Source organism: Festucalex cinctus, chromosome 11 (genome assembly GCF_051991245.1).
Source record: "Festucalex cinctus isolate MCC-2025b chromosome 11, RoL_Fcin_1.0, whole genome shotgun sequence".
Lineage (NCBI taxonomy): Eukaryota > Metazoa > Chordata > Actinopteri > Syngnathiformes > Syngnathidae > Festucalex > Festucalex cinctus.
The window spans coordinates 7,214,990-7,241,497 of record NC_135421.1 but is presented as its reverse complement, the minus strand read 5'-3'; the positions used below and the strand labels follow the sequence as shown (position 1 = coordinate 7,241,497).

General features: G+C 40.3%; 1 protein-coding gene across 1 annotated transcript in view; it reads left to right on the top strand.

Annotated features, from left to right (window-relative positions):
• The window catches only part of man1a2 (mannosidase, alpha, class 1A, member 2), a 95,673-nt gene that overhangs the window by 44,316 nt on the left and 24,849 nt on the right, over positions 1 to 26,508 (top strand). Inside the window, exons 4-6 of the mRNA XM_077537219.1 lie at positions 1,119 to 1,215; positions 7,566 to 7,684; positions 16,078 to 16,158. Of these exons, the coding sequence (XP_077393345.1) occupies positions 1,119 to 1,215; positions 7,566 to 7,684; positions 16,078 to 16,158 (297 nt within the window). The remainder of the gene's footprint in view (positions 1 to 1,118; positions 1,216 to 7,565; positions 7,685 to 16,077; positions 16,159 to 26,508) is intronic.

Here is a 26,508-nt window from a genome sequence, read left to right as displayed (position 1 = left end):
AAGTAGCTGATTCTGAACAAAAAATTAAAGGTGTATTCAAGGATCTTTTGTCACTGCGTCTTCCGGGTGGACCATCTTAGCGATTGGTTCTCGATCCTGTCAATCAATCTAACGTAATGACATCGTGCATGCTCGTTCCTAGCTGCACACTCGCACTTCGAGCTCCACCGATCCCATCCCATACTTTGAAAATGTTGATAAATAATATTTCCAACATGATGTCCATTTTCAAAACATAATTTGATGCGCTTTGCAAAATTTCAAGTGAACCAATGGAATAGGTCTGCATTGCCATACATAGATGTCATATTTTATGTGATGCTTTTATCATGTGGTTTAAATCTGTAATCCCGCCCTAGTATTCAGCCATTAATGTTATACATTTCGTAATATGTAAGTCAGCGTGTTTACTACTATTCCATATATACATTCCACATTTATGATATCAAGTCTGTTTTGTAAGGTTTGGCCCTCCTCAGAAATGCGCTTGATGCTTGATGATGAGCTATATGAGCTCTCGCTCTCTCACTCTATATCTGTCTCACTCTATATCTCTCTCACGCTATATCTCTCTCGCTCTATCTCTCTCCGGCTCTCTCTCTATCGCTCTCTCTCTATCTCTATCTCTCTCTCTTTCTTTCTCGCTGTATTGCTCTCTTTCTTTCTCTACTCTCTCATTCTCTACTTACTCTCATTCTCTCTCGCGCCCAACACCCCTCCCTCCGTGGCACATGCGCACACAACTTGAGAGCCATTGTAGATGACGTGGCGATACTCAGAGAAACCATGTGATGAAAAGCACCCAAGGGGAGCTCATTCACACCAAAAGGGATCACAGCTCACGGCCACAGGGATTATCATGCATTCGCTGTATTGTGATAATGATTCGTATTGTCATAAATCATTGATGGCGACTGTCAGACTCCAAAACTCGATAGTAGGGTTGGGACAAAATTAAAGTACAGATATCCTGATCACATCATTAGACATTGATGTTCTTTTCCTTTGTAAACATGATCGACAAAAGAACAAATTTTGTGTAAAAAGCCACCACAGTGGTGACACATTCGTTTAACCCTTGACCACATCTAATGAGCTATCTTGCTGTGACGTTTCAGATGATGAAACATGCGTGGGACAGCTATCGTCAATACGGCTGGGGTCACAACGAACTCAAGCCCCTCGCCAAGAAAGGACATTCTACAAATATCTTTGGTAAGATTCCCAACAAAACACACTTAATTGGTCACACACACTCTTGCACAAACCCTGGCTGTTAACATTTGTCCCCTTCACAACCTTGGATGGTGGACAGGATTAGGCGATTAGTGCCTTTGCACAGAAAAGATTCCTCAAACTTTGAACATACATCAATTATAGATGATAAAACTGAAACTGGCACAGTGATGTAAGCGCCAATGGTCACACGTTAGTGGTGGAAGTCCTTCATTCATATCAAGGTTGCGTGCTCTGTCACTCTTAATACGAATGAGTTATTGGCCCCAGGAAAATAAAATAAGGTTGGAATATTAGAAGAATAAAGTTGCGATTTTACAAGAAAAGTTACATCATCGCCTCAAAACGTTGCACTATTTTACTAAGGGTCCAACATTAATAATGGTGGACTGATGGCTGGGCCACCAAATATGTGTGTCAGGTCACCCTACGTTCACTGATGCTGGCCTGACTGGGCCACCAGTACAAATTTCATACATTGATGAAATCAACATGATCTTGCTTGTTTGTTTTTTGTTTGTTTTTTTGTTTTGTTTTTTGTTTTTTTTAACCTAATGGGCCCTTTGCACAGCTTCCTCCTGAACGTACTATCATTCCTTGATTTCCTGTTTTTCATAAGTGGACAAATTGATTAATCCAGGTGTGCCTGACTTCAGTAACCACGACAACAATGGCCAGACACACCTGGATTAATCGGTTTGTCCACTCATTAAAGACAGGAAGCAGGAGGAAGGAGTGCGAAGAGTGATATTAAGTTCAGGAAGTACTCGAGCTGTGCAAAAATCCCATAATCAATATTTTGAGTTTTATCCAATTAAATTGATCAAGCGGTCGAGTAAATTTTTACTTGTGTAAGTTTCAAGTGATTTCAATGACCATTTTCTTTCATTAACAGAAGGGTACCAACAATTTTGTCCACATGTATAATATTTTATTTCCACGATGATGTTTAAATATTGTCAGTCATTTCATAAGTGCTACAACTAGCTTGCTTGCGGAGACAATAGGGCTGAATACTAGACTAGTGTTACTTAGCACTAGCGTGGACATGGCAGTTAAGCTCAATGAATTAACTGCAGAAGCAAATGTTATACTTATATAGTTACGTAAATAAAAGACTAAATAAATACAAGATTTTATTCGTCCTTTTTTGGAGGTCTGCATTGAAGGAGTGCCGAAGTGCCAATATTTTTCCTTTGGTGGATGATGTATTGCGTGACATGTTAAACGTCATTAAAAAGCCCCTCAAAGGACGTCACATTGATGTCTTTGTCCTTTTTGCCCCCACCCTTCCCTCGATGGACGCCTTGACAGTTTTGAGAGTAGGGTGAGTGTCTGCCTGAGGCACAAAGCTGTTCTTTTGTTGCTGTGCGCTTAACAATTGTTCCGCTTGTTTGCTTGCTATTTTCAAACCTGATTCAGTGATGTCTGCGCAGAGACATTATGGTAGTATTTTCTTGGGGGGGGTGCTATATAGATTTACTGTATGGTTTGTAGGAACACCATGATTATGAGGCAGTCAATCCATTTTTCTTGTGATATTTTTTAGAATGTGGCCAGAGGACAAGCACTGCATATGGACCGCACCGCCTCCGCTTTCCACATTAAAGATAACTTATTATTTCTACTTCCAAATAACGCCATATAGCGCCATTTCCTTGTTGTTCGATGGCATTAATAGTGTCAGCGTAGTAAAGTGACGCCACGCCCCACTCACTGTCGAAAAAAAAACTGTCACTCTGTGGCACCGCCAAACTCCTGATTTAATAGAAAGTTGTTAAAAAAACAAAAACAAAAAAAAACAAAAAAAAAAAACCTCATATTTACACGAGTCCTGATCGGGAGACAACGTTAGATTCCGATCGAGTAAGTGATCGGGCCCGATTTCCGATCAGGTGATCAGATCGGGACATTCCTAAATGTAATGTTTAAGTTTGAAAATGAAGAATGAAAATGCAAGAGGCTTGAATTTCACATAATTACAAGGTTATTTTATACTTGACAAAAATAATAGTTTTCAATGAAATGTTCAACGTGAAGGAATGAATGGGCATCATATGATCATAGTTTTGCGTATTTGAGTTTCAGTAATGAGTTTTAGTAATAAAAAAAATATATTGTTTTAAAATCAGTGAATAATTGTTTCATTAAAGGGATTACACCACGGTATTTTAAGCCCTTCCAACAGTTAACTATAGGTATATAATGATAAAAATTTACCTTTGACACCATGGCGATGTAATTTTTTAGGAAATATTAGGTATTTTCTTTTTAGTTTTCTAACACGGAAGTAAAACGCCCGGTTCAGTAAACCCCACCTCGCCCCGTGTGATTGCCGCGCCCACAGCGAGCCGTCTGCAGTCTGCTCTCGTAGCTCTGCGTTTGAGCAGTCCTCTGAGTACGCCATGCAACTACGCAAGCCAATTGTTCAATAACATTTGAAACAAAACGGCTCCTTGCCGCAAGGAATCGTGGAGGAGGAGGGGGGAAAAAAACCTGGGCTGGTTTCAAACCAGGGACTTGCTGCTTACAGAGTGAGCACACTAACCACAATACTATTTGTTCAGCTCCGATCAGCCGCCTCAACAATGGAGGCGCTGGACATAGAGGGGTGGGGTTCATTTACAAACTTTTCAGGTCGATTTCCCCCCAGCAAAACAAGGGAGTCCCCAAAGGGAGCGCGCTCCACCACGCCCTCCAATGACTCCAAAAAGGGTGGGTACTCTGAGCTGCTGTTCAGTGCATAGGCACAAACAACAGTCAGAAACCGGTCCCCCCACCCAAAGGTGGAGGGAGGATGCCCTCTCATCCACCGGGGTAAAACCCAACATACAGGCGCCAAGTCGGGGTGCAATAAGTATGGCAACACCTGCTCTGCGACTCTTACCCTGGGTAACCTTGGAGGAGTCCAACCCCTCTCGAGAGGATTGGTACCAGAACCCAAGCCATGTGTGGAGACGAGTCCGACTATATATAGAACTTCTAGGGCTCCTTCACCGCCCGAGGTGGCATTCCATATCCCAAGAACTAGCTTCAGTAGCCGGGGGTTGGACTGCTAAGTCCCCCGCCTTTGGCTCCCGCCCAGCTCACAGTGCAAACAACCCCTTTGCCGCCACCCACTGGTGGTGAGCATATGGGAAGGGGGACCCACATTGCCTTTTCGGGCTGTGCTCAGCCGTGGGTACAGGCCCGGCTACCTGACCTTCGAGCCCCGCCTCCAGGCCTGGCTCCAGAGGGCGGCCCCAGTGTCCCGCGTCCAGGCAAGGGAAACCGCATTCTTTTTTTCTATTTTTATTTATCCTCATAAGGGGTCTTCTGTGGCATGCTTTGTCTGGTCCCTCACCTAGGACCTGTTTGCCATGGGTGACCCTGCCAAGGGCATAAAGCCCCAGACAACATAGCTCCTAGGATCATTGGGACACTCACACACCTCCACCACGATAAGGTGATGAGTCGTGCTTGAACTTACTTTTTATTTTATTTTGTTTTAAATAAAGCACTGCCCCAAGCACACCACCTGGATCTACCGAATCTGTATTTGTATTTGGTGTGTAATAGATTAAGGAATTGTTTAAAGTATTCATTTATCAAGTTAATCAACATCTCTTTTGATAATCAATTAATTGTTTGGAGACCTTGTCCTCGAAATTTCATCCTGTCAACAGTAAATATTCTCAGGTTTTTGTATTCCTACACGAAATCAACAAAATGTGATGTTAATGAAAACAAACAAAATGAGACATTTGCAAAAATCTGCTTTTAACTTAGTAAACGGTTATCTAAATGTGTAATTATTTATTTTACTGTGTATGTTTGTGATTTGTACTGCTGGTGTTTGTGGAAATAATGGCAATAATAATAGTATGTTATTTACGGCGATGATGCTAAGCTGCAAAAACTTATCATTTTCTAATTCACCTCACGCTGCCCTGCACACATTTCCACCTATATAGCTGCACAAATTGCATTAACTGTATAGGGAATCGGACTGCCACAAACGCTCAACTCGTGTTTGGTCTGACCGCAGCATATGGCAATCTTGCTTAAATGTTTGAAATGGATTCAAATGCATTTATTTTAATGCATACTGGGAGCACAAATAAGCTGTAGATTGTTCTTACTTGCATAATTAGTACATATTAGTACATGTTTTATTGCTGTCAAATTGTGAACCTCACTTGCCCTCTCAGTCATCCAGAGCAAGACGTAAGGCTGTAGTACAGAGAGTGCTCCTACTGCTCCACTAAAACTGTCCCTTGGCAGCTGCTTTTTGGCTTCCCCCTCTTTCCATTCTTAGCTGGGCTCCAATTCTTGGACTCTTTGTGTCTGGGGACATCTTGTTACTGCCACTGGCCTTCTGTACAGTTCCGCTTTAGAGCACTTAATAAAAATGGGCAAAAAAAGCAAAACAGATATATGTGATATGTAACATATACGGACCACTAGTACAGATGAATTAATGTATTCTCATCACGTCCCCAGTGGATGATGCAAGAATTGCATCAAGGTTGTATTTCTGACTATCAGCCTCTGTCTTTGTTGTTAGCTCAATGGTTGCCATTACGGCCAGAAGTGCAACTGCAGGTTATGGTGTTCCGTCCAATAGTTGAGCCAACCTGTCAAGTGGCGGCATGTGGCCAGGCCACTTTGCTTGTCCTCCCCCTCACCTATCAGACTGCTGTGTACTTTTAGAGTGATTTATTGGTACCTGTCTGTATTCATGATAACTGCATGGTACTTGCATTTTGAATGGAGCACAATTTAAGAAAAATGAGCAGTGAGCCTCACAAATTCATCGTTGCCGAAAAGAAGTGCCTGATTTTCAGTAGTTATTCAGTATTTATTTATTTTATATATTTTTTGTCTTTTTTTGTTATGTTCAAATTGTTTCACTGATAATTCTAGGTTTCACTTTCTTTAACAGTCTGTTGATCTCAAAGAAAATTGTGGATAAATACACCCAAAGATCTAAACAGGAAATGGAAAAAAAGCAAAAGGTTTTTGTTGAATTGAAGGTCTAAATCTGGGATGTTCAATTAAAATTCAGAGGGATCTGGTTGCAAGGGATTTCTCAGGGGACCCCAAAAATGTTTCAGTTTTTGTAGTCAACTCATTCAATTCAGGAGCCCTTATTGGAACTCATGTCTGAGCTGTGAGGCGGATTGTTAACCATCAGCCATTGTGCTACCACGTAGCTAACCTGTCAAAAAGTAGGGGTGTGCTCAAAAAATGGATATGGCAATATATCGTTGCGGGCCTCTTTAGCAGGAGGAGAGAGTGGGGTGAGCGGAGAAAAGAGATATTGGTGCCTTACAGTTTGCTTTAAAAAAAAAAAAAAAAGAAAAAGTGTACATGTGTAGGTGTCCCACGTACTCAAGTCAAGTGAAAAAATAAAATAAAAAAATAGCTCACTAGTGATTGGACACTGTGTCTTTACTGTGTCTTTAAAATTTAAAACAGAGGAAGACTATTAACATTTATTTATTTATTTGTTTATTGATTTATTGATTTATTTGTTTAATTGCGAGTACGTGAGTGTCCATTATAACACTGAAGCCAAACTTTCAAATAAATCTAAACATGTTGATGCACAGTAAAAAAAATAAATATAAATAAATAAAATTTGTTTATCTTCGTTAGCAGCATCTTGGTAGATGCATACATTCCTTTATGACCGAAACATTATGTTTATGTTGACGGTTCCCCCCAAAATCCATGCTATCTGGTATGAACTTTCATTTTCTCATTGCAGTACTGGACTTTCAGTTTGGTTATCTTGCCATTTCTTGGCCTCGATGAGTTCCCACTTTATATTAGACCCACAGTCTCGCAACATGTGAGACACAAGGTTTGAGCCGGCTTCCGGAAGAATAGAGATTTAGTGGTCCGTCTACTCTTAAAAACTTTTTCTGAGTTAACCTCTGAGCTTTGAAACAAGCCATGTTGTTATTTCCCCTGCAAATCCTGCAAATATCTTCCTGTAAACAAGCGGTCTGTTTGTCTCAATATGGTCATGTGATCACAACAGGGGCTAATACGGCATGTAGCGGTTTGTGGGAGAAAAAAAACACGCCATGTGACAATGTGCACTAAATACTTGAACAGCGATTGACCATAGGTTTGCGTGAGACCCAGAATTACAATGGGTGCCGAAGCAGCATTTCACGAGTTCCTGTTGGTTACCTTGTCCATATTAGAGATGGACTTTGAACAAAATTTCGAGTGAGCATAAGCAAAATGGATGAATGGGTGCATTTGGTTGGTTGATTGATTGATTGATTGAAAAACAAATATTTTCCCCTCTTGAGTTGTCTATCTCTCTTGTGCAGGTAATTCTCAACTCGGAGCATCTATTGTGGACGCCCTGGACACGCTGTACATCATGGGCCTGCACGAAGAGTTCAAGGATGGGCAGGAGTGGATTGACCAGAATCTGGACTTCAGTGTGGTATGTACCTAACTAATTAATTGCTTCAGGGTTTGTTTGTTTTTTGTTTTTGTTTTTTTCATAAAAAAAACATAGTTATTGTATCAGTAGTTCCAGAATACTGCGCTGGAAATCTACAGCAATTGAGGAGAATATTGTTCTTCTTGTATTTACTTTTCGAACGTTTCGGTCATGTTCGCATGTTTATTCAAGTGGAGACTAAGGGAAACTAGAAAATAGACCGGTGCATCAAAGTATAGAATGGTGTTTCTGTGAGCTAACCCACAACAACGGAGTAATCTCAGCACATTTCGGTTCTGCATGACCAATGAGTGACTGGGAGTTTTTTACTTCACCCTAATGTTACTTTTTTATTTATACAATTTATCATACCTATTCTGTGTTCCTTGTCCACATGGTCACAGCGTTTTCTGCATTCAATCTTAAACTGACTTTTGAATTTCCTTGCATCTACCACGAATGTCTGACCATCCCTCCATATCTTTTAATATTCAAGCTGTTTTCTGCTCCCCACTGTCCTGATCTTTCTTCTGCAGAATTCCCTGGAAATCTTTATTCTGTCCATCACTGTCTTCCATTTGCCCTTCTCTTGTCCTTTTATATTCTTTTTTCTTAATACCTGTTTTGACATCCCACTTGCTCATGTCTTGTTACGCAAGCTAGGAAAGAATATCTAACAGTGAGCCACTGAGTCGCACAGAAGCCTAATTAGCCTTTGTGGCAGTGCCCTAGAATAGAAAGAAACACTAGTACAATGATGGTGATCAGTTAAGGAATAAGATAGGAAAATAAGAAGCGGAATCACACATCAACATTAAGCCGACATTAACGTTAAGGTTTTGGCAAAGAGAGGTAGTAGAAGAAGATAATCCAATGTTCACTGAAACTCACTGGGAAATTAAAGCAAATCTGCCAAAGCAATTAAGTACTGTAATTAAAAAAAATGTGTGAATGTGACATTTAGTAATATGATTGGTTCAGATTCTTAAAAAATAAAAAGTCTATAATGATACTTGAATTGTATGGGGCCTTCAACTTGGAGTCTGAAGATGTTGGGAAATTTAACACATGGAAGCTGAAATCTGATTGGACAAAAAAAAAAAAAAAAAAACACAAAAATGACTGCAAGATGCACAGCCAAGGCGCACGCTATGAAATGACGAAATTAAACAAATGTATGCAATATTTTCAAAATGTATAGTTTTAAATTCAGATCAGGGGTTTTGATCATATTCAGACCATCAGAGAATGCCTTGAAGGCCCTGACGGCAGCACTGGTGAGAATTGAGCATCAAAGAGGCTCCATGGACTAGCTAAGATCGAGGAACCTCTGATAGTTAACTTGGGTTAACAAAGCATAGTTCTTAAAGAAAAAAAATGTCAAATGAATAAAAGATAAAAAATACAATAAAACACAAATATCATAAATCTCATACAATTTTCCTGCTGCATCTAAAGTCACTCTTATAACAGGAAAAACTCCCAAACTAATTCTGTTTTAACGCATGCACACACCACAGACTGAATTGTTTCTTGAACTCAGCTGTCTGTTGAGCAGTCCAGCAATAACAAAAGTGCATTTTAACACCCACTCTCCAGGCATCACCAATTCATTTATGGTCAATCCTGCTCTTCTTACATTATCAAGCGTGGGTGGATTCGTTATGCCTGTAGAGTGTGCCACAAGGATGACGATTGGTTACGCCTGGAGAATGTGGCACAAGGATGACGGAATAGAAAGACAACAGTTATGTTCCTGTCTCACACGCTGCATTACTGTAGCAATGGCGCTAACACAATACCACACTGAAATGCTGCCATTTTCTGTAAATGGCCAGACAAAATGGCTTTGTAGACAATTCTTTACAAATGAGCTTGCATGCGTTTGTTCATATGCAGATAAATCCTTTCTTTTCCATGCTGTGGCTGAAACTATATAAACACTAACAATAATTTTAACTGCTAACAAATCGAGAATTTGCAAATGAGTTGACTAATGTACTAAATAACCCTGAATGACTCATTGCCTTTACACAGACTCAACTTTTACACTTGTGTGTATGTACTGTATGAGTGTACCTGCTACATTGACTGGACTGCGCAAGCTTTGATTGCGCACTCGGAAATCTATCGAGCCTCTCGCATTAATCCAAGGCTTCAGAGTTTTCGTATCGCTCAAATAGGTCTACACATGCACTCCACAAATCTCAAACATTTCCAAAAATTTACAGTTGACCAGTAACCATCAAAAAGATCAAAGTCACCGCTGGCTTGCACGTGACATAACTCGACGATGAGGTTGTGTAAGGTGATGAATCCATCAGCCGAACTCTACGTCCAGCATGCTCAAAAATTTCATCTAATTAATTGGCTCCAATCACCATTGCATTAATAAGTCTTGTGAAACTGAGCTTTTCAACTGACACTGTGCTGCAGACATGAAATGATTAATTAGTACAAGCTGTCAAAAGAGTTAAGCCGAGTTTGATGAAGTGGATTTAATTACGCTGGAACATTAACGTGTTCGTCATTTAAATTTTTACATGAATATATATAGTCAGCACTTTTGTTGTTGCTCGATCAATCCCAATCTTTAATTTTAGTAGTTAAATCCATTTGCTCAAAAAAGTGTGGCAATCGGGCGACTGTTTGAACTCAGCAAGACAACGCAGCCCAAATACTCAACTCAATTAACAGATTAAATTGGTTATGAAATGTTGGACTTTTTACAGAGCAATATCAAAGTTAAGATTAATGGGGTATATGTCACGGAAGAGGCGGGACTGTTTTTACAAATCAGTTCGGTTCCGATTCGGTTTGCGACGTGTGGGCTGCGTCAAAATACTGCTTCCGACTTTGTGCCCCTTGGTTGCGCGTTCACAACCCGGACCAGAACCAAACTAATGTGAAAAATCACGTCCCACCTCTTCCGTGGCATATACCCCATAGCAAATGAAAAATGGGCTGTTGCTTCTGCTTTTGTACAAGTAGCTGCTTGCCTTATGGCAGTGTTTCTCAATTCCAGTCCTCAGGCCCCCCTAGCCAGCCAATTTTCCATGTCTCCCAATTCCCAATGCAGCTGATTCCAATGACAGCTAATCAGCCAGCTCTGGAGAAGGCTGATAACGATCCTCACCTGCGTTGCAATTGGGAGACATGGAAAACAGGCTGGCGAGGGAGCCTGAGGACCGAAATTGCCTTATGCCTTATGGCAACCACCTAGCTCCTCCCACCACAAATCATGGTAACTCAGTTGTACTTGCATTGCACACCTGGCAGTGATAAGTAAGACAGCACTGCACGTGTGTTGAACAAAGCTCCAAATTAGAGGGTGTAAAGTTTGCTTTAATTCTCGATCCTTACGATCCTTGACAAAGGCTGACGTGTCATTCAGGCTTCAGGGAAATGTTTTAGACAGTATATTAAAAAAAATGCAGAAAATGTCGCTTAAAGGAATTCCATCTTATAATAGATACAGAATGTAGATTATATATAAATGACAAGTTTGACAACCGAGTTTTAGATTAGTTCCACAGCCAAACAAAAAGCATTTGAGTGCCTCATATGCCTTCTTCTCAGTTGAAGTTAATCAGTTCACATCCTTTGCAGAAAGTATTTGAGTGATTGACTATTAAACAAAATCCATTCATTGTGGCCCCAAGCAAAGAGAATATGAACTGATTTACTGTATAGCGGTGAACCATTTAAAAAGCCCCCCCTCTCCAAATCCTCTATCAAGTTTCCAATTTTATGCCGTCCTGCAGTTAGAACATTTTGTACCAGCTTCATTATTTACACCCTTTGAAACTCCTCAATGTCGTCCTACTTTGCTACACTGTTTAATTTAAAGATGTATGTCGCAGCCACTCTGCGTCCCTTTCCCCCATCTGTCAGTTTTCAGCACAAAATCCTCGCCAGTATCTGTGCACACAGGAGGGCCGAATAGAGGGACCCAGCTGCAAGTCACTCTGACAGGCAGGGCATATTCCCGAGCTATTCCACAGCATGCCAATCCGTTTTAGCTCAAGGTCAACTGGCTGCAGCGTTGTCCTTTCCCAAGGTGCAGTGGAAACAAGCAATCAGCAGTTTCTACAAGTGAAACGAGTCCTGCTTGTTTTTTTGTCCTACTTTTGATATGCTGTTTGAATCTCTTGGGGGGGTTTTGGCAGGTTTTTAATCGATGGAATAATCAATAGGATAATAGATTTTGACTGCACTAGTTACAAGTCAAACGGATGAAACATGTAGGGGAAGTGGGCAAGAGTATGACCCCTGTACATGTGCAAAAATGAGCCAAAATCAAACATTGAACAAAAATCACAAAACATTTCCCGTTCATTTCAGCAAGAGACTTTTTTTTTGTTTGTTTGTTTGTAGGTCATTGTCTTTTATTCTGTTTTATTATTTTATTGTGATCTCCAATACTACAATAGTGCTTCTCATTGGAAAAGACAGATGTCGCTAACTTAATGGCATCTCTGATTAGCTAAGCGCAACTGTGAATTTATAAAACAACAATATTGTACAATAATGGGCACATTTCCAATGTTTGAAAAGCCATGGTAGTAAAGTTGTGCTTTTTCCAATATGTTCAGAAAGGTTTGACTCCCACCACTTTGCTGTGTCACAAAACAACAAGATAAAGCCGCAGGGCCCACGGACTTAGTAGTCTCCCAAACATTCTCCCACACACGCGAGTGTTGCATATTTGACTTTTGATACATATCCAATTAATATTCACGTATGAAAGAGGCCTGGGTCAGATTTGAAAAATCGGATACATGTCGCACATGGTTAAAAAAAAAACCCTCCAAAAAAACAGAATTGATCTGTAGGGGACTGTGAATATAGACTAAGTCTGGATCAAATTTACAGTGATTTGACGACTGACCTGAAAATACCGAGATTATAGATGTTGTCCAAAAGTCTCCGATTTCCTCACCACATATCAGCAGTGTTTTTTTTCGAGCCATGTTAATGGTTCAACAATCTAACAAGGCATCTTGAGGTCCCAGTCGCTGCTCCTCATCTCCTTGTCTGATCTTTCTCCACTTAACCTCACAATCGCAGAGCAATTGATGTACAATGCTGTCACCGCTCTTAAAGGGGAAGTCAAGTAAAACAAATCTTTACAATATGTATATATTTGTCTAGTCAAAGCACGGTATTCCAATTAATATTGTGTTTGTGGAATATCAATTAATCAGAAAAATCCACTTCCTTTTATTCATCTCAGTGGGGTGGCCATTTTGCCTTGTACTGCCCCCTACTGCTAACTGAAAATGACATCACAGTGCCTGAGAGTTCAGCTTGTGAATATCCCATGACCAGACCCAGAAAACTGGTAAGCCGTGACAGAGAAAATGGCAGCCCCCTGAGATTGATTCCCTTTAAGATTGATTTCATTTCTTTTTCCTAAAAACTAAAAGCTCACATGGGAACTGTGAGCAAATGAAAAATATTTTTGGGTCTTTTTCTACTTGGGTCGTCTTGCCGCATTGGAGATTCCACAGCATTTCCAAGAAGGTTCTGGGTCATAAACTGCATACATTCCCACAACCATGCTGCTGTCATTGCTTCCATAGTTGCTCTCTTTTTGAAGAGGGGATGGCGTGATGCAAATGCAGCAGTTGAGTGCACCTGGCTGTCATCAACATTCAAATTAAACAGGATTAAGCTCCAGTTTCACTGTGCTTAGCAAACAAACATAAATTAGGGTTAACCTCTTGTCACGCCTCCCTTCCTCTTCACTTGTAACATTCCTCAGCTGTAATCAGTTTTGAGCCCCATTAGAGGAAGGATTCTCGATAAAACCTTGCACTTTTTTTTCCGGCACTGTACAATTATGACAGACATATGGGTGTCTAATAAAGATGTGAGGGATATAAAGTTGTATGGCTGTTTCTCGTAGTGTGAATCTGAAATGAAACACCTCAAGAGGGCAGACCTTCATCAAGGCTTTAACATCCCGGTTGACTTTGGGCTAAAGGTGGTTTTCAACCTGGACTGGTCACCAACCAATCACTTGCCACATAAGAGACAAACAAACCATTTGCAATCACGTTCACAACTACAGACAATTTATAGTCGTCAACAGGCATATGGCGAGTACCCAGTGAAAACCCACACAAGCACAAGAGAACTCTACACACGGGAAGGAGCCTGGATTCAAACCCACAACCCCTGAGCTGAGACAGATGTGCTATCCCCTTGATAAATGCGACAAACGCCTGAACATCAAATGCTATTCTTCCCATCCCTTTTCTAGATATCACCAGTCAATTTCTGGACAACATCCATCCATTTTCTTGACCGCTTATTCCTCACAAGGTTCGCGGGGGGTGCTGGCGCCTATCTCAGCTGGCTCTGGGCAGTAGGCGGGGGACACCCTGGACTGGTTGCCAGCCAATCGCAGGGCACACAGAGACGAACAACCATCCACACTCACACGCACACCTAGGGACAATTCGGAACGCCCAATTAACCTGCCGTGCATGTCTTTGGAATGTTGGAGGAGACCGGAGTACCCGGAGAAGACCCACGCAGGCACGGGGAGAACATGCAAACTCCACCCAGGAATGGTCGAAGCCTGGACTCGAACCGGAGTTCTGGACAACATTCACTCACTATTCCCACTTAAATTCACACCTATTAATAATGTAGAGTCGCCAATTAATTTAATAATTAGACTTGCACAGTGTGCCATTTTTGAAGCATATTCTTTTTTTCATCTGTCGAGAAAACTGGCTGCAACTGCCGTCATTGACTTACAAAACAGACACGACTTGCCAGCAGTTATAATGTATATTCTAAGCAAATTAATTGCATATTCATTAAACATTGCAAAATGACCATGGTCTTCAAATATTAAAAACTAACAAATTTAAATACAAATATGTGATTTCAGCCCTTCTGCTTTTTGTACAACTTTGCCCTGGAAAGCTTTTCCTTTTTGCAAACTATTTTCTCATTTTTCATATTTCGACTAGTGTATATCATAATTGTGACCTTTCTTTCCTAGTACTCCAACTTCATCCTTAAATTGACTCCATTTTGCTTCAATTGCTTAATGATGTAGTTAAATGGACCCCCCCCCCAAAAAAAAAACAAAAACAAAACATATATATATATATATATATATATATATATATATATATATATATATATATATATATATATATATATATAAATAAAAGTCTTTACAATAGCCTTATTATTTGACCATGTATGACTGAAACATCTTCTAAATAGTAGATTAACACCTTAGCTGTTCACAGTGGGTACTCCTGCAAGACTGGCCAATAGTTGTCAGGCTGGAATCGGGTTTGAATTTCCCAACCTCTATCTGCGGATGTGAAGTCATGTTCGCGTTGTGTAAATGAAGAGTGTGTGCAGTTTCACTTTTCTTTAACAGGCGGCAGTAGCGATTTGAAAATGAGTATTCTACGTTCAGTAGCTTTTAACTATCAACTCCAAATGACCAGCCAAATGATTAACAACTGTTATTTGTATTATTAAATACCGTATTTTTCGGATTATACGTCGCTCCGGATTATAAATCGAACCAGCCAAAAAATGCATAATTAAGAAGGAAAAAACATATAGTCGCACTGGAGTATAAGTCACATTTTTGGGGGAAATTTATTTGGTAAAATCCAACACCAAAAACATACATGTCATCGAAAGGCAATTTAAAATAAAAATAAAACAGAGAACAACAGGCTGAATAAGTGTACGGTATACTAACATTACATGACTGACATGCCTGGTAATGTCAGTAATGACGTAACATATTAAGAGTTTGTAGCGAGCAGTGACGGGAGTCGGAGGCGGAGTGTTGAAGCACGGAGCCAAAGGCTGGCGTTTTATTGACATCAGCTTCTGAGGTCTTAACAGCAACTCCCCACTCAGCTGGAAGCTAACAGGCTAACTCCCCTTTTCCACATAACAAAACCTTCCTACCCGGAACTCTCCCTTCGTCCCAACGTGAATTATGTTCCCATCACTACAAGTTATTCATATAACTCTAGCATAAAGAACATGCTAACAAGTTTACCAAACTATCAGTTTCACTCCAAATCACTAAATCCAATGAAATCTTCATCCTCGGTGTCACTTTTAAACAACTCCCCCAACTCGGGAGATAGACGATGCGCTCTTCTACCGGCAATGTTGAACTTACAAGCTTAGAGCGCCCTCTTGCGGTTTAGTGTGAAAATAACATTTGAAATTATATAATAATGTGTTAATTTCACAAATAAGTCGCACCAGAGTATAAGTCGCACCCTTCGCCAAACTATGAAAAAAACTGCGACTTATATTCCGAAAAATACGGTACTAACATTTTTGTATTTCTCTCTGATGTACTATTTTGCCATTTCCCATTTTTGCAGAATGTCGAGGTGTCTGTGTTTGAAGTCAACATCCGCTTCATCGGTGGCCTTCTGGCAGCCTACTACCTCTCTGGACAAGAGGTCAGTACTCACCTCTGGTTCTTCTTAACACACATCATATGCATTTAGTTGCAGAAGTAGTTAGACAATGACAAAGTTTTATTTATGATTTTGCCTTTATACAAAACCCTGATGGTTTTGAAATTAAATAAGTCACTTCCTTATTGTTGATTGTTGCCTCACAAGGTCTCATCACTGGTTTGCTGTTTTTGGAACAGGCTCATTGGGCTTCTCTTGTGGTTCTTGGGGGATGCTGTCCTCAGTAGGTGAATGGGTAGCCGCTTTGAGGGCCTTGTAAGGTGGAAAAGAACAATATAAATGAAGTAACATTTACCAGTTGTAGAGCTGAGTGATATGGACTAAAATTCATATTCATTGCACCAATACACCCACGAGCCTAGTGAGGACAAGCAGCTCAGAAAATGGATGGATGATTAAGCCTTTTTGGAACAGGGTCACTATGAGGCATGTTGTGGCACTTCCTGAACCAGCACTGGCCTTGTCTATATAGTCTTGAATAATGATAATATGATAGGTTTCTTACAGAAATTCTGTTAATTCCTCAAATTATGCAATACAGTATTGACTCAGTTTGGCCCACTCCTAATAGTTAGATTTGATGAATAATCACTCTTTAATTTGATCAATGTGATTCAGTAGCATTTTTAAAGTCTTCAATTTGGCTTGTTTAAATCATGCAGATGCCCTTGTACAACTTTATTTTGACTTGTTGAAGAAAAAAAGTGAAAACAGCCAGACCCACACTTGGCATTTTGGCAGTTTTATTGGCTGTAAAAATTAAGTATTTCCAGACTACCATATTGTCGCTGTCCTGCGGAAAACTCATACATCCAAATATGGTCAAATTCTTGTCTTTTTCTTTCCCCACAAATTGATGCTAATGGTCCTTCCCCACTTAGTCTTTATTTTTTCAAATTATTAATCAATTAAAAGCGGGTGGGGGGAGTGGATAGATGGATATTGCATAGCAGAAATATAAGCAATACCCGGATGTTTGGAATTGTCAGTACGTGGCGTTAGTCAGCTTATTGCATAACTCATGGCTGAAGAACTTTATGAGTTTGTGAAGATGATGTAGGGCAGATATAGGGCTGGGCGATATGACCTAAAATCAATATCACGATAAATTGGGCAGTTTTACCTCTGTAACGATAAATGCACGATAAATAGTAGGGGTGTGAATTGCCTAGTACCTGACGATTCGATTCGTATCACGATTCACAGGTCGCGATTCGATTCGATACCGATTAATCCTGATACGAATTTATAAGTCGATTGTTGCGATTTTCTTCATTCAAATTTAGAAAATACTAATCAGTAAACTTGTAGAGTGTAAGATATGTGTCAAAAAGTATTATTTATTTATCTGAAATTTCAGTCTTATACAGGTTGTAATCTGTTTCATGTTTGAACAGCATTAAAATAAAATATTAAGGCTTAATGTTCCATTCATATAACATTCTTCCATGCTTAAGGTGTGAACCCTAACCCGAAGTAAGCCGTTTTGTTGAATATTTTTCCATTAAAAATGGAAGTTTAAAAATCGATTCAGCCACCTATTGAATCGATTCGAGAATTGCGCGATGTAGTATCGCGATATATTGCCGAATCGATTTTTTTTTAACACCCCTAATAAATAGGGTTGCGTTGTTTTTTACCACCCACCTGACGTTCTCTCGTATGGTGTCGTGTTGTCGCCCCTACAATTGCCTCCGTTATGAGCTGCTGTCTGGGGATAGCACTTTTCAAACATTGCTTCGCACATCTTGAACTGTTGGTGTTGGAAAAGGCTTGGCCGTCTTGCTTTGGTTGGTTACGACGCTTTTCAGACACACTTTACATTTCGTGTTCTTTTGCTCAACATCGTCTTTGTGGAACACAAGATATTTCCGAACGACAGAAATTTCTTTTCAGGACAAGGATAACACGATAAACCTCGACTAACGTTACTTCCACTGTTTCAACCGTTTCAACTATTGCAGCCGCCATTTCTTCATCGTCTGTTTAGCTTCTTGTTCAGACTGGATGGGTGGAGTCACGTGACTACACACACTGAACCGTCTTAAAGGGGAATGAACATAGCCTACCAAGAACACACATTCAAATCCGCCGAAAAGACTTATATTTTTTCTTTTTTTTATTAAAACACCGGATTTACCGACATGGGAAAAAAAGACATCGGTTATTGTAGTAAATTTCGGTAACGGTAAATTTTCGGTTAATCGCCCAGCCCTAGGCAGATATTTGCTTTTGTGATGTTTTAAAAGGCTTTTTGCATGGTGGGGGCTCGGCATGACTGCGGACTTTGAAGTGTACGGCTGCTGCCAGCTCCGTCTTTGTACTATCATCAATGTCAGTGTGATAAATTAGCTTTTTTTTTTCATATGAAATTAGCAGTTGAATGTATTTTTTGGGTAGCACTGTGTTGATGTGAGTGAAATGGTATGTAAGGTATAATACAACTCAAATAAAGCGGTGTCTGGGAAACTCAAAACAAGCTGCCGTTTTTTTGGGTTTTTTTTGTTTTTTTTTAATGTCCTTGAAAAGTTATTTTCACAGTACAAGTCTAGCCGAAAAGGGACGATATGTTTTTTTTTCAGACTCTTCTTAAAATGCCACTAAAATAAAAGGTTGCTCCTATTAGTGTACCTAACATTGGAAATGAACACGCACGCACGCACACACAATTTAATCTCGTGATCCTTGTGATGTTGATTGTTTTTGCTAAGTCACTTGGCATTCACCAAAGCAAAACCCAATGTCGCCTTTCTTCAGCCGTCTCCCATTCTCCCTCCTTCCACCTCACACTCAAGCATCCATCCGAGCCTGCCTAAATAAAAATAGAAGCAGTGGGAAAGGTGGGATGTGTGGCATACAAAGGAGAGGGGGTGAAAAATGATGGAATCGCAGTTTGTTTAGCGGTGATGGCTGATACTGATAAGCAGAAGGTACTGAGCATTTAACCCCTTCAAATCCTGTATCGGTTGACATACAATGTGAAAATCATGTGGGATCAGGTAGGATACAAGAAAACAGCATAGCAGTAGACAAAGCTGGAGGCTGAGGGCATCCGTATGATCTACAGTATATCCATGCACTTAGATGTCGGCACACCTCAGGGATGAGGATGAGTCAGAGTTGGAGAGATTGGTAGACTTAACATGAGAGGGAGGGATTGACATGCAACAGGAATTCCCAAATAATGTGAGAAAGATGCAGTTGTTTTTTTCTTTAGATTTAGGTGGATACTTTCATACTAGTTGATACTGGTTTAGAATGTGTCAGGGTCAGATGACTAAACTAAAGTTTACTAACAAACAGACACTGCTAGTGAAAGCACAAATTGAGAGAGTTACAAGTAGGGGTTGGCACTTAGACGCTAGATCATGCTAATAATTAGTGTTGTTCCGATACCGATACTGGTATCGGCAGAGGTGCCGATACTGCATTAAAACTGTGGTATCGGTATCGGTGAGTACTCACAAGTAACATGCTGATACCATTAATTTCAATGCTAATATAGGATTTTGGATGCAGCATCTTGTGTCTTGCTCGCGCACGACATTCACTGGGATGTCACATGTTTACTGCATTCCGATCTAAGATATTCTATTGGCCCTTGAATGCTCTGAACCAATAGCAGGACAGCTTTTTCATGTTGAGGAATAAAAAATCTTAAGTATCGGTATGGTATCGGTATCGGCCGATACTGCAAAGCTGGGTATTGGTATCGGTATCGGGGGCCAAAAAACGGTATCGGAACAACACTACTAATAATATCACATTAAGGCATACACATTGCACACTGCAGGTTTGCTATACTACTGAATAGGTAGTAGTCTTTGACCGTGCTGTATTTTGCCCGCTAAATTTAAAGCACACCTGTTAATTTTTTTCGACATTTAATGTTATGAGGACATCTTCAAAAACTTATTATATTATTATTATTATTAAATATCCACTGCACACGCTCATCCTGCTTTTTCTAATCAATTAATTATTTACATAATTTAAAATGGGAAAAATGACCTACGGCATATGTAAACATTTATTAAATGCTTTACTTTAATGCATGTAGTTATGTTTATTGCTCAAACTCGAACAGCTACCTTTAATGTAACCATCCGCTGTCGGCTAAAAAGGATCATCTGCGGTCAAAATTAATAGTGTTTTAGTTTATTCATTTTTTCCTTTCGGACACATTACAGTTTACATCAATCACATCACATCATTTGCAACATTGACATCCGAAAGAAGGGCTGACGGGTAGAAGCCGAAGCTTATTCGAGACCCGTCCCCATCGACCCATTACTATAACGCATCAATCATATACATTATTTAGAATAGTCATTAATTTTTAGCGTTATCCATCCCATACTATCCCAAACACTGCTCGCTCAGTTCATCTTGAATGTCCGTGTGTAGATTGTGGCTAGTCCCAGTCATTTGGCACTGGTGAGTCGGTCCCCAGACGCCACCAGCAAGCCCACCCCGCCAGGCGAGCAGCCAAGGCAAGCGCAATTCTTCTCTTTCACCAGTAGGGTCTTTGCTGACCTCGGATCAGCTTTCACACATGTTGTGCTTTCCAGAAGAGTAGATCGGCTTGCATTCGGCCCATTGCAATTCAAGCAATTTCAGCACTCGATTCTGGTCAGGTAGCACCACTGGTTGCTAGCACGTTGTGGATCTGATGACTCCTGTGCGCTGCCCAGCCTCGCTCACCCAGCAGAGCGGCCCACGCCAGCTGCATTCCAGGAACCAGACCACCAACCCCCATTTTGCGTATTGACAGCAGATTCATTGGAGCCACAATACAGCCTTATCATGTAGCCTTGACTGTTAGAACAAATGTCCAAACGGAATTCGAGCCAGACAATATTTAGATTCAAACGGGAACAGCAATACATGTTATCAATGCAGGTGTATAAACAAGAGTTAGCCTTGGCAAAGTCAGCAAATAATCATATACAACTCCAGCTTTGGGTAATTAGTGATGTTGTTGTTGTTGTTGTTGTGATATTGTGAATTACTGTTGTCTCTCAAGCGCTGCCAATTCCTCAGCTCCTTTCACGATTCGTGTTTTTAGTTGACCAGAGTTATCTTTAGTTTGAATAAAAATTCGGCAGTCTTTTGTCCACGTGCTTTCGATAAGTCCATTCTTTCTCATTAGTCGAGCCTTTTTGGCGATGTCAGCATTTCGTTTGGTGAGGTTTTCGTTGATGTAGACATGTTTCCCACGAAGCTTGTGACGGTCTCTCAGAAGAGCAATCTTTTTCTTTCTGTCAACAAACCTGATCAGAACTGCCGGTGGTCGTGTCCCTCCAGTTGGAAGCGAAAAGCACATCTGAATGTGCGCAGGATCAACAGTTAATCCCAAATCTCTGAGTTGAAGTGTCACTTGCTGTTCCACAGTCTCGTTCCCTGAATGTTGGTCAGAATCTTCCGTGCTCGTGCTAGCCGCAGCTCTCAAAGGGCCACGGCGCGGCTTGATCTTGATACCGGTGACTATCACATCGTTGATACGAAGATTTTGTTCCAAATCATCCACTTTTTGTTCCAAGGCAACAATGCGTCGATCTTTTTCCTGTGTCTCTTTCTTCAATTGCTGTATTTCCTGAAGAAGTGGCTCAATGCTCTTCTTCATTTCAAGTAATTCGGCGACCATTCCACTGAGTTTTTTAAGAGAAGATTTTATCTCCTCAATCTCGTCAGCTCTTTTTCCGCCAGGCATTCTGCAACAATGTAGTTAAAAATCCCAATGCAAAAATCAACAAGTAGTTAGATTCACGAGCGAGTGCAGGAGCAAGTACAGATGCGTCCTTCCTCAACAGATGCGTCCTTTTTTTGACAGATGCGTCCTTTTTTTCCATTTCCAGTGTGATTAATCTGTGGTAATACAATGATTAATGCGATAATTTTTTGTGATTAATTAATTAGTTAACGCTTTAACTATGACAGCACTAATTTTAAGTTAACAGTTTTTATTGGTAAAAATGAGAAAATCACATTTTTCTATTACTTTAAGTTTTAACCCATCTGATATATTTAGTAAAGTGGAGATCATACATCAGTAGCAGGGTTTAGATGGAGCCTTGTATTCCAATAGGGCAGTTAACAATTACGCCCAAATTACTATTATTAGAAAAGTGCACTACGCATGGGTGTGGCCAGTTGATTTTCGGATAAGTACCACAGGCAGGCGACTGAGGGAGTGTATTGGTACGAGACAAAACTTGTGAACTGACTCCCTATTTCACCATAAATATACTTAACAGTCAGAGACATTGGGGAACTGTAATCCACAGCACAAAGGCATCCTAAAAGAGAACAGTAATCCACTTATTATACACGATAATAATGGTTACAACAAATCTCTGCTGCTTTGGTGTCTGCCACTGACTGGCGATTTTTTTTTTTTTTTGACCGGGATCAAATGAAGGGAATGTCTACGCTGGGTTCAAGTATGTACAATTAAACAGCAGTGATTTACGTGAAAAATGTCACCGAAGACGCCTACATGTGCTCTCTACATTCCGTCGGTGGAAATGGGCTAGCATCTAAATCCAGACCCAATATGAGCGAGTGCAGGTATGTTTATCGTCAGCTTTCTCAGCATTACCCTTGCTCGCTGCCTGCTACATGCTAGCTACTATGCTAGCTGAATGCACCAAAAAATACCTCAAGGTTACCTACGGAACGGAAGCCACTGTTGCTTAGATGTGAAAATTAATATAAAGTATCAGCGCTATTGAACCCTATGCCTACAACATGCTAGTTGATCATTGTCACTAAGATGTGTGCGATCACTGTGTCACCACGCCACTTAAACAAAAGTAACTAGACAGAAGTAACAGCCCAAAGGTAGGCTTAAAATCTTCAAATGAAAATCATTACTTCAATGTGTTTCGTTTTTGTGAAAATTAGCGACCAACATGTCATGTCAACCACCGTTTAAGATGTTCCAAAGTGTGTTTGTCGATTGAACCATGTTGAAATGTCACGCCTGTCGTTCTCTTCCAAAATGATGTGTATGCATGTGGCCTGCTCTGTTAATTTGTCCGACGTATGCATATTAATGAGGAAAACGTGACGTCATTTGATATCAACCGTATTAGAACCAGGTTAAAAGGCTAAACCCAATCAAAATGCTCCATTTTAAACTGGTCAGTTTTGATTTGAGTTCACAGGAGTGGAATGTTCCTTTTGACAATCATATTAGAAGTTAATTTTGATCATGTAAACGGTCAGCCGGAATGTTGCCCGTCTTGGGGCTGGGCATTGTTTGAATTTGGACGACTCCAGTGTCTCGGTTCGATTCCTATTCTTGAAAAAAATGAAACAAAGTTTGCATGGTTTAGTTCAACTGCCCGACAAAGCCAGAAGTTTGTCTTTGTGAAGGAGGCTGACATGGAATGGATGTGATGAAGGCAACCACAGATTTCCCAGCTTTCAAGGTTATAACGGAGGCAGAATATTAACTGTGTAAAATGTGTCATGTGCATTCACTTCTTTCGGCATGTGTTTTGGAATGAAAAGATAGCATGTATTTTTGTCAAAACGTGCTGTGTGCAGGTGTACACAGTTGCAACAATATTCTGCTTCCTAGCTTCCACTTATTTAAAAAAAAAAAAAAAAAAAAAAAAAAAAAAAAGGGCAAAATCAGGTCTTGCAACATCAGGATTTGTATGTGAAAGAGGCAAATGATGTGGTAAGAGGTAAAGAGCAACTGAATTTGTCAGGATGAAGGAACAAGAAGGGTGACAAGTGGAAGGCAGAAGATGGTTAGCAGCTTCGGTGATACAGATTTGACATGGAATACAATTTGTGGGCAAAAAATGGTGGAACAAAACACAGTTGGCTGGGAAATAGAGCTGCGTTAGCATCCAATTTATCCCCTGCCTTTTCAGTGCCAAGAGTTGTGAATTGAAGCATCTTCGTCTAGACGTGCCTTTTTTTTTTCTTTCCCCCTTCATGCATATTCTTGTACCATCCTGGCACACTTAAGCTCCCTCCTCCGCTGTCACTTTGATACAGAGCTTAGCTGTGGGTTGTCCTGGGACCGGTGACAGCACGTTGCTGTACATCTTTTGGCTTGATGCTTCATGTCCCTCCCTGGGGAGAATTTAACTCACACTCTTCTTTTGTCAAGCTTTGAAGCTGTCAAGCTAATTGCACACTGACGTTGGCCTCTACTTCCTTTATAAGGAGAAGATGGATGAAGAGAAGGCTAGACATTGGCTACCTATACAGGCTACTTTTTTTTTGTTTGTTTGTTTTTAAATCCCTGCCTTGTACAAAAAATGTGCAGTAATGATCAGATGTTTTGGTTTCGTAGTACAGATAATAGGCTACAGCTACCTTACATTTGAGTTTGAAAGATTCAAACATATACTGCTCACAAAAAGTTCGGGATATTTGGCTTTCAGGTGAAATTTCAGGACGAACCTAAAATGCATTCAAACCTTTACAGGTGAACTTAATGTGACCTTCTCTAAGCTTTTGAATGCACATGTCCAACTGTTAAATGTTTCAGTACTTTTTGCACAAGTTGCTCTTCTCCAACGAGGTGCATAACGGCAAAATTCACAAATGACAGTACTCAAGCGCACCGTGGTGGCATCATCAGGGAACGGCTTTTGGAGACTGGTATTATTCAAATGGAATGGCCTGCACTTTCTCCAGACCTGAATCCTATTGAAAACCTGTGTAGATCAGCTGAGTCACTGCGTAGAGGCGCGAAACTCTGCACCGTAGAACCTCAATGACAATTGCTTCCAATTGTAACAATCCCAGGGCTCTGTTCAAAACCATTAACAGTGTTCTTAATGTTCCTATTTCTGCTGGTTTTGATGCCTCCGTTGATCTTTGTGAAAGATTTCTTAAGTTCTTCACTGACAAAATTGTGTCAACCAGAGCCTGTATTGCCCAGCCTTCATTTGATCTAACTACTCCTATGTAGTATTCATCTACTTTTGTTCAATTTGAGCCAGTGTCACTCTTATTATTGAAGAATATAGTCAGTAATTTGAAGCCCTCAGGTTCCCCTACTGATGCCATCCCTCCTCGTTTGTTTAAGGAGGTTTTTGACACTCTTGGACCACATGTCCTTGAGATAATTAATTATAGCCTTTTTACTGGTATAGTACCAGGTGATTTTAAACATGCAGTCGTACGACCTCTACTTAAAAAAACAGGCCTTGACCCCCTCATTTGTGCTAATTTCAGGCCCATTTCTAACCTCCCATTTATTTCTAAAATATTGGAGAAGGTTGTTTACTCTCAGTTGTTACCGTTTTTAGAGAAAAATGGTGTCACTGAATTATTTCAGTCTGGTTTTAAAGCGCTTCATAGCACAGAGTCTGCTCTTTTGAGGGTATCAAATGATATATTTTTATCAACAGACTCTGGAAAGTTTGTTGTTTTGGTTCTCCTTGATTTGTCTGCTGCGTTTGATACCGTAGATCATGACATTTTAATTTCTCGTCTTGAGCATTATGTGGGCATTCAAGTGGTCGCCCTCGAATGGTTTAGGTCATACTTAAAAGATAGGAGCTTTTGTGTAAAAATTGACGATTTTGTGTCCTCTCAAGCTCCTCTTCCACATGGGGTTCCACAGGGGTCAATTCTTGGCCCTCTTTTAATTGCTCTCTATTTATTACCTCTTGGTTCTGTTTTTAGAAAACATGGTATTTTATTTCATTTTTATGCTGATGACTGTCAGATCTATTTTCCCCTGGCCCAGAACAGTACAATACAACAACTCACTGACTGTCTAAATGATATTAAATCCTGGCTTTCTTTTAATTTTTTGAGTCTGAATGACGAAAAGACTGAAGTGATGTTGTTTGGACCAAGTAGCTCTTCCTCTGCTAGTGTGGACCTTGGTCCACTAGCACCTTATCTCAGGGACTGTGTCATGAATTTGGGTGTTAATTCTGTTGTACAGAAAAGTTTTTATCAGCTTCGCCAGATAGCTAAGGTGAAACCAATTTTATCAAGACTGGACTTGGAAAGATTGATTCATGCTTTTATTACAACTCGTCTTGATTATTGTAATTCTTTGTATGTAGGCATTAGCAAGACTGCTCTTGCCCGTCTGCAACTTATACAAAACTCTGCTGCTCGTCTGCTTACTGAGACACGTAGACGTGAGCATATTACTCCTATCTTAGCATCACTGCATTGGCTCCCTGTGCACTATCGAATTAATTTTAAGCTTCTGTTGTTTGTTTTTAAATGTTTGAATAATCTTGCACCTCCCTATTTATCTGAGTTGCTTCACCCTTATAGCCCACCCCGATTACTAAGATCAGCTGACCAGTTGCTTCTGGTAGTTCCGAAAACAAGGCG